At 42.8% G+C, this 17,901-nt stretch overlaps 1 protein-coding gene across 1 annotated transcript in view; it reads left to right on the top strand.

The window, feature by feature from the left end:
* The window catches only part of adamtsl2 (ADAMTS like 2), a 241,285-nt gene that overhangs the window by 79,343 nt on the left and 144,041 nt on the right, over positions 1-17,901 (top strand). Inside the window, exon 10 of the mRNA XM_087998112.1 lies at positions 9,005-9,371. Coding sequence (XP_087854238.1) covers positions 9,005-9,371 — 367 coding nt within the window. The remainder of the gene's footprint in view (positions 1-9,004; positions 9,372-17,901) is intronic.

Raw genomic sequence — 17,901 nt, 5'->3', positions numbered from 1 at the left:
ATAATCAAGAGTGTCAGATGGTGTGAGTAAAGTGTCAACAGCTGAATAACAAAACAGGGGAATTCACCAGGCAAATAAGGCTCTGGGAATTTTTCCAGAAACACCAAGATATAAGGAGCGAGCCCAATGAGTCAACCAACAAAACTGGAACTGTCGATAGAGATCCGCAGTGCAGCAACCAAAGAGAATCGAATTGGTCCCCTCTGGAAGGCTGCTGCCCTCGGCTCAAGCTGTGAGGACATGCGTTAACGCCAGATTCATCAGCTGTGCTCAAGGAAGTGCAGGATGCCACCCCAAGCACAATGTAATAGTATCTAAGCTCTCAAGATCAGTTATAACATCGTCATCAAATTAGCAAACAAAGGAGGAGCAATCATCATACAGAATAGAACAGACGACTGCTAAGAGGTGTACTGACAACTGAACAACCAGTAACATTTATAGACAGCTACCTGCCAATCCAAACAAAAAACACACCTGTCAACTCAAAAGACTAATAGATAGCTTTGATCTAGACCTTCAAAGTATCCTATTCCCTCTTATCCCACTTACCTCTCGCATAGAAGACTTCTACTGCCTTCCGAAGATGCACAAAGCCAACACATTTGGACAACCAATCGTATCAGGCAGTGGGACCCCGTGTGAGAACCTCTTTGACTATGTTGAGGGCATCTTGAAACCCATAGCACAAGGAACCCCCAACTACTGTCACTTCACTGCGGACTTAAATTAGATTCTCTACAGTGTGGAAACAGGCTCTTTGGTCCAACAAGTCCATACCAACCCTCCAAAGAGTAACCCACCCAGACCCATTTCCCTCTGACTAATGCACCTAACACACTCTTGTCAGTTTAGCATGGCCAATTCATCTGATCTGCATAGCTTTGGAATGTGGGAGGAAACCAGAGCGGCCGGAGGAAACCCATGTAAACACGGAGAGTGTGCAAACTCCGCCCAAGACAGTCACCCAAGGCTGAAATCAAACATGGGTCCCTGGCGATGTGAGGCAGCAGTGCTAACCACTGAGCCACCGTGTCATTCCTTCTTACAGAAACTCAGAACCCATGGACCATTCGAACCAGAAACCTTACTCGTCAGCAGATGTTTTGGCACGCTACACCAACATTCCCTAGATGCTTCATTGCTGCAACAGCCTCTATACTCCACACCAAAAACTCTCAATTTTCAGCTGCCGTCCTACAACTCATTTGCTTCATGCTTGACCATAGTGTCATCACTTTCAACAACCGGTTATTTATTCAGACACATGATGCACCAGTTGAAGCAAGATTTCTTTGCACAGGACCTCTGACTAACGCAGTATACCAGATATGTCAACAATATTTTCTTCCTTTGGACTCACGACGAGGAATCACTGAAACAATTGCATAGCAATATAAACCAGTTTCATCGCACGATCAGACTTGCCATGGATTACACATCAGAATAAGTCTCATTCTTGGACATGCACATCTCCATCAAGGACAGACATCTCTGTACCTCATTCTACAGCAAGCCTAGGGATAGCCTCACAAAGCTGCACTTCCCCAGCTTCCACCCTAAACATGTTAAAAAAGCTATTCCCTACAGATGAGTCCTGCACATAGGATCTGCTCAGATGAGGAGGAACACTACTGACACCTAAAGATTTTGAAGGATGTCCTCATAAGAACGGGATATGGTGCTCAATTCATTGCCAGCTCCAATGTGCCACAGTGACAAACTGCAATGACTTCCTCAGAAGGCAAACCCAGGATACAACTGAGTGCCCTTCGTCATCCAGTACTTCCCCAGAGCGGAGAAAGTATGCCATGTTTGCAGCCTTCAACCTGAAGGTTGCTGCACAGGTGGATAGAGTGGTCAAGAAGGCATATAGTATGCTTGCCTTCATTGTATGGGGTATTGAGCATAAGAGCTGGCAAGTCATGTTAAAATTGAACAAGACATTGGTTCGGCCGCATTTAGAATACTGTGTGTACAGTTCTGGGCGCCACATTACCAAAAGAGACACTTTGGAGAGGGGGCAGAGAAGGTTTACGAGGATGTTGCCTGGTATGGAAGGTGCTAGTTATGAAGAGAGGTTGAGTAGGTTAGATTTTTTTCACTAGAAAAAAAGAGATTGAGGGGGGGACCTGATTGAGGTTTACAAAATCCTGAAGTGTATAGACAGGGTGGATAGAGACAAGCTTTTTCCCAGGGTGAAGGATTCCATAACGAGAGGTCATGCTTTCAAAGTGAGAGGTGGAAAGTTGAAGGGGGATACACTCGGTAAGTACTTCAGAGAGTGGTGGGCGTTTGGGACATGTTGCCAGCAGAGGTGGTAGAGGCAGGCATGGTAGATTCATTTAAGATGTGTCTGGTCTGATGCATGAGTAGGAGGGAAGCAGAGGGATACAGATGCTTAGGAATTGACCAACAGGTTTAGACAGTACATTTGGATCGGCTCAGGCTTGGAGGGCCAAAGGGCCTGTTCCTGGGCTGTAAATTTTCTTTGTTCTTTATCATATTATTCTATCATTTTAGTTTTTCTCCAGCACCACTTTACTTTTAATATTTGTAATTATTTCTCTGTCTCATTTAATCGGGTTATAGGTGATCCCTTCACTTGTTACTCAGCTGTTGACACTTTACTCACAGTCTGATACTCTTTATCACCTGCAGAGACCGATTATTCAGCCTGTTGATTCTCCTCTCACACTCAATTTGTATGATCTTTTGATATCTTTGCCTATAAATTCTGTGCCTCTCTTCACATTAAGGGACAATGCTCTGAAAGCTTGTGATTTTCACTAAACCCGTTGGACTATAACCTAGTGTTGTCTGACTTCGAACCCAGTATAGAAAAACAGGAGTGCGGTGAAAAGTATAGAAGTTTTTTGGCAGAGATTAGATTCCCTTCAGTGTGGAAACAGGCCCTTCAGCCCAACAAGTCCACACCAAAAGTTACCATTCTAGAGGATCTCAGTGCATAAATCACAAAACTCTAGCGTTCATGTTCAGATAATTGGACTGCTAGCCATTATTTCAAAGGGAATGGAGTAAAAACAGGACACGTTTGTTAAACTATACGAGGGACTGGTGAGACTACACCTGGAATATGATATACAGTTTTGGACCCCTAATATAAAGAAAGATATACTCTCATTGGAGGCAGTCCAGAGAACGTTCATGAGATTGATTTTGAATATGGAGGGATTTTCCATGAGAAGAGGTTGATATAAGTTAAGATTGTATCCATTGGTTGAAAAGAATGATTGAAAGGCAACCTTATTTTAAAGCATATGAATCTTCAGGGGTGTGACAGGGTAGATGGAAGGAGGTGGATCCTCTTGTGGGAGAATATAGAACCAGAGGACTTAATCTAAGTAAGGGATGGGCCATTTGAGATAGACAAGGAGGAATGCCTTCTAAGAGTAATGCATCTGTGGAATTCTTTATCACTGAGCTGTGGAGGCTATTTCATTGAGTGTATTCAAGACTGTGATAAACACATCCTTAATAAGAGGGAATCGAGAGTGGTGGGGGTAAAGCAGGAAAGTCGATTGGAGTTGTGAACAAGATGATTATTTGGCAAATTCATGGCACATGTAATACAGTGTGGATAAATATGATGTATCCACTTTGAAAGTCAAAACAGGAAGGCAGATTATTAGCTGATTATAAATTGAGAGGGAATGTGCAATGAGACCTGGGTATTCTCGTACACCAGTCACAGAAGATAAACATGCAAGAGCAGCATCTGATCAAAGAGGCAAATAAAGTGGTGCTGGAGAAAAACTAAATGATAGAATAACATGAAAAAGAACAAAGAAAATTTACAGCCCAGGAACAGGCCCTTTGGCCTGTTAAAATGTTGCCTTTTATATATCTGGAATAAGGTGGGTGAACTTGCAGCATGAGTTGGTGCCTGGGATTTCAAGGTTGTGGCCATTTGACATGGCTGGATGAGGAATAGGAATTGTTGTTGCAGATTCTGGGATTTAGATGTTTCAGCAAGAACGGAGAAGATGGTAAAAAATGTGGGATGTGGTATTGTTAATCAAGGGTAGTATTACAGCAGCTGAGAATGTTTGGGAACTCATCTACTGAGGTAACTTGGGCTAAGATTAGGAACAGGAAAGAAGTCACCCTGTTGGGAGTTTTCTATAGGCCTCCGAATTGTTCCAGGGATGTAGAGGAAAGAGTAGCAAAGTTGATTCTTGATAGGAGCAAGAGTAACATGGTAGTTGTTATGGGGGACATTAACTTCCCCAATATTGACTGAAAATACTATAGTTCAAGTAGTTTAGGTGGGTCAGTTTTTATTCAATGTGTGCAGGAGGGTTTTCTGACACAGTATGTAGAAATGCCGACAAGGGTTGAGGCCATATTGGATTTGGTACTGGGTGTTAGATTTGGAGATAGATGAGCACTTTGGCAATAGTGACCACAATTCGGTTATGTTTACAATAACAATGGGCAAAGAAAGAGGTATAACTGGAGGAAAGGCAATTATGTGATTAGGCAAGATTTTAGATGCATAGGATGTGGAAGGAAACTGCAGAGAATGGACAGATTTGAAATGTGGAGCTTCTTCAAGGAACAGCTACTGTGGGTCCTTGATAAGTCTATACCTATCAGGCAGGGAGATAATTGTTGAGAGAGGGAGCCATGGTTTACGAAAGAAGTTGAAGCTCTTGTCAAGAGAAAGAAGAAGGCTTATGTGAGGATGAAGCATGAAGGCTTAGTTAGGGGGCTTGAGAGTTATAAGTTAGCCAGATCTAAAGAGAGAGCTAAGAAGAGCCAGGAGGGGACATGAGAAGTTGTAGGATCAAGGAAAACCCCAAGGCCTTCTACCAGAAAATCCGGGATAAAAGAATGACTAGAGTAAGATTAGGGCCAATCAAAGACAGTCGTGGGAAGTTGTGTTGAATCTGAGGACCTCAGAAGCGCTTAAAGAATACTTTTCGTCAGTATGCCCTTTTCCAATGTGAAATGTTAGTGAGAATACAGAGATACAGGTTGGTAGATTAGATGGGATTGATGCTGACAGTTTAGGTTTTAGCAATTTTGGAAGATTTGAAAATACACAAGACCCCTGGAACGGGTGGGATGTATCCTTTGATTCTCTGGGAAGCCAGGGAGGAGATTGCAGAGCCTTTGGCTTTGATCTTTGTCATCATTGTTGACAGGAATAGTGCCAGAAGACTGGAGGATAGCAAATGTTGTTCCCTTGTTTAAGAAGGGGAGTCAGGACAATCCTGGTGATTATACGCCAGTGAACCTTACTTTGGTTGTGGGGAAGGTCTTGGAAAAAGATGAGAGGATTGATAATCATCTGGAAAGAAATAATTTGATTAGGGATAGTCAACATGGTTTTGTGAAGGGTATGTCGTGCCTAACTCACCTTATTGAGTTCTTTTGAGAAGGTGACACAACCGGTGGCTGAAGGTAAAGTGGTTGATGTGTTGTATTCAGTAAGGCGTTTGATAAGGTTCCACGTGGTAGGCTATTGCACAAAATATGAAGTTTAGGGATTGAAGGTGATTTAGCTGTTTGGATCCGAAATTGACGAGCTGAAAGAAGGCAGAGTGGTGGTTGATTGGGAATGTTCACCCTGGAGCTCAGTTACTAGTAGTGTGCCGCAGAGGTCTGTTTTGGGGCCATTGCTGTTCATTTTTATAATTGATCTGGATGCAGGTATAGAAGGATGGGCTTGGCAATTTGCGGATGACACTAATGTAGGCAGAGTTGTGGATAGTGCTGAAGAATGTTGTGGGTTACTGAGGAACATAGCAAAGATGCAGAGCTGGGCTGAGGTGGCAAATGGAGTTTAATGCGGAAAAGCGTGAGGTAGTTCATTTCGGAAGAAGTAACCAGAATGCAGAGTACTGGGCTAACGGTAAAATTCTTGGTAGTGTAGATGAACAGAGGGAGCTCAGTGTCCAGATGGATATATCCCTGAAAGTTGTCACTCAGGTTGATAGGGTTGTTAAGAAGACATATTGTATTGAGTCAGAAGAGATAGGAGAGGTCTTGAATGAGTACATTTCTTCAGTATTTACAAATGAGAGGGACCATATTATTGAGTGTGAAACGGACTGGTAAGCTTGAAGAGATACTTGTTAGGAAGGAAGATGTGTTGGGCATTTTGAACAATTTGAGGATAGACAAGTCCCCCGGGCCTGACGGGATATATCCTAGGATTATGTGGGAAACAAGAGAGGAAATTGCAGAGCCGTTGGCAATGATCTTTTCGTCGTCACTGTCAAGGGGGGTGGTACCAGGGGACTGGAGAGTGGCGAATGTTGTGCCCCTGTTCAAAAAAGGGAATAGGGATAACCCCGGGAATTACAGGCCAGTTAGTCTTACTTCGGTGGTAGGCAAAGTAATGGAAAGGGTACTGAGGGATAGGATTTATGAGTATCTGGAAAGCCACTGCTTGATTAGGAACAGCCAGCATGGATTTGTGAGGGGTAGGTCTTGCCTTACAAGTCTTATTGAATTCTTTGAGGAAGTGACCAAGCATGTGTGGATGAGGGTAGAGCAATGGATGTAGTGTACGTGGATTTTAGTAAGGCATTTGATAAGGTTCCCCATGCTAGGCTCATGCGGAAAGTCAGGAGGCATGGGATAGAGGGAAATTTGGCCAGTTGGATAGAAAACTGGCTAACTGGTCGAAGTCAGAGAGTGGTGGTAGATGGTAAATATTCAGCTTGGAGTCCAGTTACAAGTGGAGTTCCGCAGGGATCAGTTCTGGGTCCTCTGCTGTTTGTAATTTTTATTAATGACTTGGAAGAGGGAGTCGAAGGGTGGATCAGTAAATTTGCAGATGATTCGAAGATTGGTGGAGTTGTGGATAGTGAGGAGGGCTGTTGTCGGCTACAAAGAGACTTCGATATGATGCAGAGCTGGGCTGAGGAGTGGCAGATGGAGTTCAACCCTGTCAAGTGTGAGGTTGTCCACTTTGGAAAGACAAATAAGAATGCGGAATACAGAGTTAACGGTAGGGTTCTTAGTAAGGTGGAGGAGCAGAGGGATCTTGGGGTCTATGTTCATAGATCTTTGTAAGTTGCCATTCAGATGAATAGAGCTTGTACGAAGTCCTATGGTGTATTAGCGTTCATTAGCAGGGGGTTTGAATTCAAGAGTCGTGAAGTGATGTTGCAGCTGTACAGGACCTTGGTTAGGCCACATTTGGAGTACTGTGTGCAGTTCTGGTCGCCTCACTTTAGGAAAGATGTGGAAGCTTTGGAGAAGGTGCAGAGGAGATTTACCAGGATGTTGCCTGGAATGGAGAATAGATCGTATGAGGATAGGTTGAGAGTGCTAGGCCTTTTCTCGTTGGAACGGCGAAGGATGAGGGGTGACTTGATAGAGGTTTATAAAATGATCAGAGGAATAGATAGAGTAGACAGAAACTTTTTCCCTGTGTACCACAGAGTGTTACAAGGGGACATAAATTTAAGGTGAAGGGTGGGAGGTATAGGGGAGATGTCAGGAATAGGTTCTTTACCCAGAGAGTGGTGGGGGCGTGGAATGCTCTGCCTGTGGGAGTGGCAGAGTCAGAATCATTGGCGACCTTTAAGCGGCAATTGGATTGGTACATGAATGGGTGCTTAAGCTAGGACAAATGTTCGGCACAACTTCGTGTGCCGAAGGGCCTGTTCTGTGCTGTATTGTTCTATGTTCTATATATTGTGTTGGCATTTATTGGTAGGATGGTCAAGTTTCGGAGCCATGAGGTCATGCTTCAGCTGTACAAAACACCAGTAAGGTAATACCTTTATATTCACTGGAGTTCAGAAGAATGAGGGGAGTTGGGGGGTGATTCTCATAGAAACCTATAAAATTCTAACAAGATAGATGCAGGAATGATGTTCCCAGTGGCAGGGGAGTCTAGAACCAGGGGTCACAGGCTAAGGATACAGGGTAGACCATTTAGGACTGCGATGAGGTGAAATTTCTTCACCCAGAGAGTGGTGAGACTGTGAAATTTGCTTTCATAGAAAACAGTCAAGGCCAAAACATTGTGAGATTTCTGGAAGTAATTGGATATAGCATTTGGGGCTAAAGGGATCAAAATTTATGCGGTAAAAGCAAAAATAGGCTGTTGAGTTGAATGATCAACCATGATCATGATGCTTGGCAAAGCACACTCAAAGTCTACTCTTACTTTATTATATTTCTATGATTATCTGATTAGGCATGGTCTCCTTGAATAATGGAGTACTCTTGATGGGCTGAATGGCCTAATTCTGCACCTGTATCTAATGGTGTCATGGGAGAGAGTTCCAGGATTTTGACCCAGTAGCACTAAATGGTAATGCATTGCCAAGTCCTGATGGTGAGTGGCTTGGCGAAGAACTTCCATGGTGTTCCTATGCATTTTCTACCTTTTTTGACCTTTTTAGATAGCAGTGACCATGAACTTGGAAGGGGCTGTTTATGGAGCCGTGGTGAATTTGTGCAATGCATCTTTGAGATGGTATGCGCTATGCATCGGTGGTAGTGGGAATCAATGTTTAGGATGTAGTGCCAGTCGAGTAGTTTGCTTTGTCTTGAGTGATGTCAAACTTCTTTAATGTTGTTGGAACTGTATGCATCCAGGAAAGTGGGAGTGCTCAATCACATCCTTACTAGTTCTCTATAATCGGGCAGTCTTTCGGGAGTTATGAGGTGAGTTGCTCACTGTAGGATCCTGCCCTCTGACCTGCTTTTGCAGCCACAAAATTTATATTTTTAGGCTAATTCAATTTCTTGTCAATGCTAACTGTCAGGATGTTGATTGTGGGGGATTTGGTGCTGGTAATTCATTGCCTGAAACCTGTTTGATGTGAATGTTACTTGCCCTTTGTTTCTCTCAACCAAGGCATTCTTTGAATTAATATAATATTCTGTTCATTTTAATGTATGTATTATCTCAACTGTTCAGATGCCATGAACTGCACTTAGTGAAACATGTACAAGCGCACATGCTGTACGAATGGTGACGGTGTTCTAATTGATCCTGTTGCATTCTTAGTTACTTATTCAAAGTGGCAAGAACCCTTATGTTACCTATGAATATACAATACCACGGATTCTACACTTCAAAAGACTTCGACCTTCCTTTGATTCATTTTACTACATGCCTGGGTCAGATTCTCAAGGCATAGAATTTGATGATGGGCGCCTTGACGCGAGTTATGACTTGGATAGTGAAGAGAATCTGGCCAATTTTCATCCTAATGCAAGTTACAGTGAGAGACTTTCAAAGAAAATTTCAGAACAAGGAAACAAGGTGTTAGGAACAGTGAACAATCTGGCTGGTTTTGACGTGAGCAGCACTGTCTATGATGAAACAGCTCGTAAGCTTAAATCAGAAGATGAGAACATACAGCAAAGCAAAGGTATGGTTTACTGAGATTTTGGCAAAACAGTTCATAAGAGCAAAATGAAATACTTTTAGATTATTTTCAATTTTCTTATTCTTTCCCTCTGGGCTTTCTGGAACTCTGTACACCTTCTCCAAATTTTCATTTAATTTATCCATTAACTTTTTGGCAGCCAAGTGAGCAGAATGTACATTTACATTGGAGTGAGGTAGTGGTGAAAAGGACAAGAAATGAAATAGTATATTGATTTGCCCTTGCGTCCATTCTCTTCCCCCCCCCCCCCCCCCCCCCCCCACCCCCACCTCATTTGCATTGTTGCAATAGCCAGTGTACTTTTCTTTTTCTCATTTGCTCAAGATGTGGACATCATTGGCAAGGCCAGCATTTATTGCCCATCTCTAATTGCCCTTGAGAAGCTGGGGATGAGCAGTGTTCTTGAACTCCTCCTGGGTTCCATGTCATGAAGGTGTTCCCCTCGTGCTCTTAAGGAGCAGCTTAAACAAGCAAAAGTTGATTGGATTTGTCCTTTTTCTTGGCCTGACATAACCTACATAGAGGCACTACAACAATTGTTCATTACTGTCTGGCACAAAATTAAAATACAAAAGGTGGCCTGGCCATGGTTGATTGGGGAAATTAGAGGTGGAATTAGATTCAATTGTGAGATTCAGCAAAGGGATTGAGAGGGGGAAGTTGAGAGTAAGTTGTGGGAACATCCAACTGATGATAAAAGGTATGTGAGGAGAAAAAAATTAGTGAAGACTAATGTGGGCCAATTGCAATCTGAAACTGGAGAAGTTAAAATAGGGGACATTGAGGTCCCAGACAAATTAAATGCATACTTTAGTTATGTCTTCACCCTGAGTACACAGAACAACAAGGTGGCTCAGTAGTTAATACTGTTGCCTTGCAGTGCCAGGGACCCAGATACGATTCCAGCCTTGGGCAACTGTCTGTGTGGAGTTTGCACGTTGTCCCCTGTTTGAATGGGTTTCCTCCGGGTGCTGTGGTTTCCTCCACAATCCAAAAGGATGTGCAGATTATGTGGAATGGCCGTGCTAATTTCCTCCGTGTCCAAGATTGTGCAGGCTAGGTGGATTAGCCTTGGGAAATGCAGGGTTACAGGGATAGGTGAGGTGGGTCTGGGTGAGATGCTGTTTGGAGGGATGGTGTGGACTCGATGGGCCGAATGGCCTGCTTCCACATGATGGAGATGATCTGAAGGGCATGATCAGCTATGAGAATTTTAGACTTGGGTAAAGCCAATTTTAATTGTTTTTTTTATTTTGTTTGTGGGATGTGAGTGTCACTGGCTGGCCAGCATTTATTGACTGTCCCATATAATAAGAATAGACATTGCCCAAAGAAAGCAGGGAACTTCTGCCAATGGGTAAAACAAACAATGGAGAATGCTGAGAAATACACTTAGCACAACACCGTTTATATCCTCCAGAGCGAAAAGCTCTACTTCACTGGAAAAACAGCCATGGTCAAATAAAGTTATATCTAAAGACTCCTGAGGAAGGGCTCATGCCCAAAACGTTGATTCTCCTCCTTGGATGCTGCCTGACCTGCTGTGCTTTTCCAGCAACACATTTTCAGCTCTGATCTCCAGCATCTGCCGTCTTCACTTTCTCCTATATCTAAAGACTTGTACAGTTAATGGTAGGGCTCTACATATTGGTGTGGAACAGAGACCTAGGTACAAAGTTCTTTGAAAGTTGCACCACAGGAGACTGGGTGGTGAAGTTGTTTAGCATGCTTGACTTCGTTGCTCATATCATTGAGCATAGGAGTTGGAACATCATGTTAAGGTTGTGAAGGACATTGAGACCACTTTTGGAGTATTGTGTACATTTCTAGTTATCCTGTCATAGGAAGGATACTATCAAATTAAAGTGGGTTCAGAAAAGATTTACCAGGATGTTCTCAGGACTAGTGGGTTTGAAATATAAGGATAGGCTGAGCCTTTTTTCACTGGAGTTGAGGGGTGGCCTTGCAGAGGTTTATAAAATCCAGAGGGTCATAGATAAGGTGAATAGCAAAGGTCTTTTCCCAAGTTCAAAACTATGGAACATATATTTAAGGTGAGAGGGGAAAGATGTCAAGAGGACCTGAGGGGCAACATTTTCACACTGTGGATGGTTTGTATGTGGAATGAATTGCTAGAGGAAGTGGTAAATGCAGATACAATTTCACATTTAACAGGTATTTGGACAGGTATATGAATAGGAAAAGTTTAGAAGGATATGAGCTAAACTCAGGCATGTAGAACTAAATTAGTTTGGAAAACTTGGTTGGTATGGATGAGTTGAACCAAAGGGTCTGTTTCTGCACTGTATAACTCCAAAGAGATAAGGGACAGCATAAAACAATAAGGTAGGCCTTATAAAAATGCAAAAAATAAGCAAAGATCCTGCTGAATGGGAGATACAAAAACCTGCAAATGGCCACAAAGCAGCTTACAAGAGCTAGTGAAAGTGCTTATGAAAGTAAATATGCAATAAACCTCAATCAACAAGAAGGAATGTTTTTGTGACATAAAGGGAAGGCAGGGATCTGAAGCAATGTTGGCCTGCTAATGACTGAAATTAGGGGAATTGCCAATGACTATGGGGAAATGACAAACCTGTTGAATACATGCCACTATATTTATAATAGGAAAGGAGGATGATTTGGTGGAAGAAATGAAATTAATAGTGGCTGGGGGGGAGAGAGGGACTGAATAAAATTAACGTGTAAAACAGTTAATGAGGAAATTAATGGCATTAAAGAGAGATTCCCAGGACCTGACCATTTCTTTCCAAAGGTGTTAAGGCTGTAGGGGAGCATTTTGTAGATGCCCTAACTCCAATCTTTCAGCGTTCCCTCAATCCAGGAGTTATCCGTCTTGATTAGAAAATTGCACACATCAGTTTTTTAAACAGATGGCAGAAGAGAGAAAGCCAGGGAATTATAGACCAGTTAGCCTAACATCTGTGATTGGGAAATGGTTTGAATCTATAACCAAGGATGGGTTGAATACCTGGCAAATTTTCAGTTAATCAGGGAGAGCCAGCATAGATTCATGGTTGGTCATGTGTGACAAGCCTCATTGAAGTTTTTTTATGAAGAGCTAACTAAGACAGTAGACAGGGGAATGTCTATGGATGTTTTTTATCAAATGCCTTCTGTAAGTTTTTAATATAAAGTCCCACAAGAGATTGTTAACAAAGGTAGAAACCCACAGAGTTGAGGGTAAATTACTGACATGGCTACAAAATGGTTGGGAGGAAGGTGACCAAGCAAGGATAATGGATAGGTCTCAAATTAGCAGGATGTGACTACTGGAGTCCCATAAGGAATGGTTTTAGTGCCTCAATTATTCACATTATTTATTGACAACTTTAATAATGGTATAGAAGGTCATATCTAAGTTTGATGCCACCTAACTTTGTGCCAATTTAGACAGTATATATGATAGCATGAACTTAGAGGAATGTGAAGGTGAGACAAGGTGAATGGGCCAAACTGTGGTGGATGGAGTTTAATTAAGCAAGTTTGAGACTATCCATTTTGGAACGAGAGAGAATAGATGAACATACCCTGTATTTAACTTCATTCCACCTAGGAAGTATGTCCAAAGAGGCTTAGGGTTCAGGTGCATAGATGTTTAAAATGTTACAGACTAGTACAGAAAATAATCAAGAAAGCTGATAGCATGTTGGCCTTTGTATCTAGAGGACTGGAATACCAGAATGCAGAAGTTGTTACAGTTATACAAAACCCAAGACCCCACTTGGAATACTGTGAACAGATCTGGACACCATACCTTAGGAAAGATATATTGGTCGAGAGGAAGTGGTAGACGTTTGGAACACTTCCACAAATGACAGTGGATTCTAGATCAGTTGTTAATTTTAAATCTGAGGTCTATACATTTTTGTTAAGCAAATGTACTAAAGAATGTAGGCCAAAGGCAGGTGCATGGAGTTAGAACACTGATCAGCCACAACCATATTGAATGGCAGAACAGACTTGAAGGGCTGAATGGCCTGCTTCTGTTCCTATCTTCACCGAGGGAAGAAACAAGAACTATCCTTGAATGAAAGATTAAAAGAATTTGGGAGCATGAGGAATTGAAAGTAATTAGTTTTTGTAGAAAGGTTGAGTTGGAAAAGTTAATGGGACTGGGGGTTAATAAGTCCCCAGAGCCTGATTGTACATCTCAATGCTAAAAGAAATCACTATGAAGAGAGTAGATGCTTTACTGAAGAACATCCAAACTTATGCGCACTTTTTGAATAGTTCCTGTAGATTGTATGGTAAGAAATGTCATTCTACTACTTTAAGAGATGTCGAAGGAAACTGGGAACTACAGACCTGGTACACTTGCGTCAATGGTAGAGAAGTGCTAGAAACTATTAAAAATAGATGTAATAAATGGATTGTTACATAGTAATGATCTGATTGGACAATGTCTGTCTGAATGGATTGGAACAGGAACCTTCATTTGACAATCTCTTTGAGAATTCCTAGAGAATGTTAGTAACTGAATTGGTAAAGGGCAATTGGTAGATGTAGTATAATAATGGGATTTTCAGAAGGCGTTTTGATAAATCATAAGATAAAACATGTCTATTCTTAAGGGGCTTGATAGGGTAAATGTTGAGAGGATGTTCCCCGTGTGGAAGAGATGCCAACTTAAGACTGAGATGAAGAGGAATTTCTTCTCCCAGAGGCTTGAGTCTTTAGAATTGCTTGGCATCAAGAGATGTGGGGATAAAGTTCTTGTATATATTTAAGGCTGGGATAGATTCTTTATTAATAGGGGAATCAAGGCTAACAGGGAAAAGGCAGGAAAGTGGACATGCACTTCAGATCAACTATGATCTTATTGAATGGTAGAGCAGGCCTGAGGAGCCAAATGGCCTATTCCTGTTCCTACTACTTATTGTCTTTTGAGGTTTGTTTTGCACAATTAAAGTATGGGGTATATTATTTTGGTATAAGTTTAAGGATTGGCTAACAGACAAAAAGCAGAATAGGAATAAACTGGTCATTCTTGCGCTTCAACACTCATCATAATTTGCCAATGCAAGAATCTGTACTATGCAGAATCTTCCCATTTGCCAGTAAAATGTGTAAAGTTCATGTCACTTGGTTCGCCATGCCCTGAAGCAAACTTTCTCATGAAATCCTCTGCTTTTAATTTCATTAATTATACATCTGTGATGTTAGTTATATTTCTTGGAGTCACACGACTGGAGAGCTGGAAATGCTTGCTGATGTTGAGACCTTCTACAGGAGTAGTGCCAGAAGACTGGAGGATAGCAAATGTGGTTCCCTTGTTCAAAAAGGGGAGTAGGGATAACCCTAGTAACTATAGGCCGGTGAGTCTCACTTCTGTTGTGGGCAAAGTCTTAGAGAGAATTGTAAGGGATAGGATTTATGCACATCTGGATAGGAATAATGTGATCAAGGATAGTCAGCATGGTTTTGTGAAGGGCAGGTCGTGCCTCACAAACCTTATTGAATTCTTTGAAAAGGTGACGAAGGAGGTTGATGAGGGGAAAGCGGTAGATGTATATATGGATTTTAGTAAGGTGTTTGATAAGGTTCCCCATGGTAGGCTACTGCAGAAAATACGGAGATATGGCATTGAGGGTGAGTTGGAGGTTTGGATTAGGAATTGGCTGGATGGAAGAAGACAGAGGGTAGTAGTTGATGGCAAAGTTTCTTCATGGAGTGCCGTCACTAGCGGTGTTCCGCAAGGATCTGTTTTGGGACCATTGCTGTTTGTCATTTTTATAAATGACCTGGAAGAGGGGTTAGAAGGTTGGGTGAGCAAGTTTGCGGATGATACGAAAGTCGGAGGAGTTGTTGACAGTGAGGAAGGATGTGGCAGGTTACAGCAGGATATAGAGAAGCTGCAGAGCTGGGCAGAAAGGTGGCAAATGGAATTCAATGTAGCTAAGTGTGAGGTGAATCACTTTGGGAAGAATAACAAAAAGATGGGGTACTGGGCTAATGGTCGGATACTTGGTAGTGTGGATGAGCAGAGGGATCTTGGTGTCCATGTACACAGATCTTTGAAAGTTGCCACCCAGGTAAATAGTGCGGTGAGGAAGGCATATGGCGTACTGGCTTTTAGTGGTAGAGGAATTGAGTTCCGGAGTCCCGAGGTCATGTTGCAGTTGTATAAGACTCTGGTGCGGCCGCATCTGGAATATTGTGTGCAGTTTTGGTCGCCATACTATAGGAAGGATGTGGAGGCACTGGAACGGGTGCAGAGGAGGTTTACCAGGATGTTGCCTGGTATGGAAGGAAGATCGTATGAGGAAAGACTGAGACACTTGGGGCTGTTTTCATTAGAGAAAAGAAGGTTTAGGGGTGACTTGATTGAGGTGTACAAGATGATTAGGGGGTTAGATAGGGTTGACAGTGTGAACCTTTTCCCGCGTATGGAGTCGGGTATTACAAGGGGGCATAGCTTTAAATTAAGGGGGGGTAGATATAGGACTGAAGTTAGGGGTAGGTTCTTCACTCAGCGAGTCGTAAGTTCATGGAATGCCCTGCCAGTAGCAGTGGTGGACTCTCCCTCTTTATGGGCATTTAAGCGGGCATTGGATAGGTATATGGAGGATAGTGGGTTAGTATAGGTTAGGTGGGCTTGGATCAGCTCAACATCGAGGGCCAAAGGGCCTGTACTGCGCTGTATTCTTCTATGTTCTAAGTATGCTGCCATATTTAAACCTGACTGCATATCACTTCAGATGCTGTTAGTCAGGAATGGCCCCTCTCATTCAGGAATGGCCCCTCTCATTAGTGATTTTAACCTCCAACAAGGAGAACTCCTGAAGAAAGACCAGTCAATTCCCTGTTTTGCAGAGAGATTTAGGCATGCTTGTTGATGGGCTGGTAGAGAAAATGCAAAGTCACCACACCTGCCGCAGCCGTCTTGGACACTGGTTAAGGCATGGGTCAGTGTTGTATCCTGAATGAAGCAGCACATCCAGCAGTGCAGAAAGAAGGTCAGTGATTTTCTGCAAACACAAAGGTAAATGCCACCATTCTTTCTGTTAACTGTTACTCACAAGGTGAGTACTCCAGTCTTATTCTGCTACTGCACATACATGTCTCCAAGGCTCAGCATCACATTGGCTCAATGGCTCTTACTCACTTCATACTCCCAAACTAATAACCTTTCCAGCCTCCGTTCTTCCACCTTACTGACTGGGGACACCTCACCACCTCTTTTCATTCTCTACACTCCTGCCTCTTTGTAGCAGTGCAGAGGGCAGTGCTTAGGCTCCTCAATCCCTCACAGTAATCACTGTGTTGCTCTCTTATCGCCACTAATACAAGCTCATTCTTAAACTCCGCAAGCGATTTTGCATCTTCCACAACTATTTCCCTTTGTTTTATATCAGCATTCGTGGCAGCTAATATCATCTAGCTAACTTTCACAAAGAGGCCAGCGCTTGAGACCTTCAGCTCCAACTCTGAGAGAGGAACATTGAACCCTCAGAGGATACACTGGCAAGGTATGCACCTGCGTCCTTTAATAACTCCATATCCTTTCTAAATTGAATTCAAGTCTAAAATACTGAAGATATCACTAGTTACTGCAACCAGACAAGCAACACTCCAAGACTCCAACCTCAGAATTCCTGAAGACCAGAGATCTTCCTATGTCGCATTGAACCCCAGTTCTCAACTATTAATGACTTGGTCAAACTACAGCCACAGGAACATAAAGCCAGAGGCACTGTAAATTGATTTGATAGATGGAGGATCCACCAATGCTAGTAATACTGTGGTGGTGCTGTGCATCTGGCTGCAATTGTCTTGGAGAGCCCAGGTTCTTCATAATCAGAGCCTGCCTGATAGGCACACTGACCTGTAGTCCATTACTCAATCCAAAGTTGCTCAGCGTGAATGGTGAAGCAAGAGGGAGAGAAGGGATCTCAACCTCATTCCAAGTGTCCCTTTCTCAGAAAGATAGCCTGGTGCTTCTTATCAAGGTATTCCAGAAGTGCCCACTCTCCACCTCATCTCACCACTGATCCCAAAGCCTGCAGTAGAAGTTGATTGTAGAGAGTTAGCCTGCACCGCAGCAACACTCGGCAGTCACAGGCCTTCCATGCCCAAAGGCACTAGGAGTTAGTTGCCCAACTGTTCCAAGCTAACAGCCAGATACAACGGGATCCCTCTGCCCTAGCTTTGTAAGTCGAGGCAACACTTCGTTGTAATGAGAAAGAGGAAGATGGAAACTTGAGGGCACGTTGGTGACACTCTTGTAGGTGACTGCCTTGTTGACTGCAGGTAGCTTCAAATGTCAGGGATCCTTCAACTATGATGTTGAGGGCTGCAGCCATGCTGTTGCTCTTTTTAATGTTGATAACAGGCTAAATGCTTTGTACAGCAAATGTGCTGAAGTTGGCATAAATCATTCCCCCTTTGCATGCACCTGTGACTGAGAAAATGGAATATGTGAGGAATCCATACATCTTCAGAAAACTGATTAGTTTATGTATTAGCTTTTCGAGGGAGTGCATGGCTC

The sequence above is a fragment of the Chiloscyllium plagiosum genome, unplaced genomic scaffold (genome assembly GCF_037043375.1).
Source record: "Chiloscyllium plagiosum isolate Xiang-an unplaced genomic scaffold, Cpla_swu_hap1 HiC_scaffold_21, whole genome shotgun sequence".
Classification (NCBI taxonomy): Eukaryota; Metazoa; Chordata; class Chondrichthyes; order Orectolobiformes; family Hemiscylliidae; genus Chiloscyllium; species Chiloscyllium plagiosum.
The sequence above is the reverse complement of the archived record's forward strand: the minus strand, read 5'-3'. Positions and strand labels throughout refer to the sequence as shown.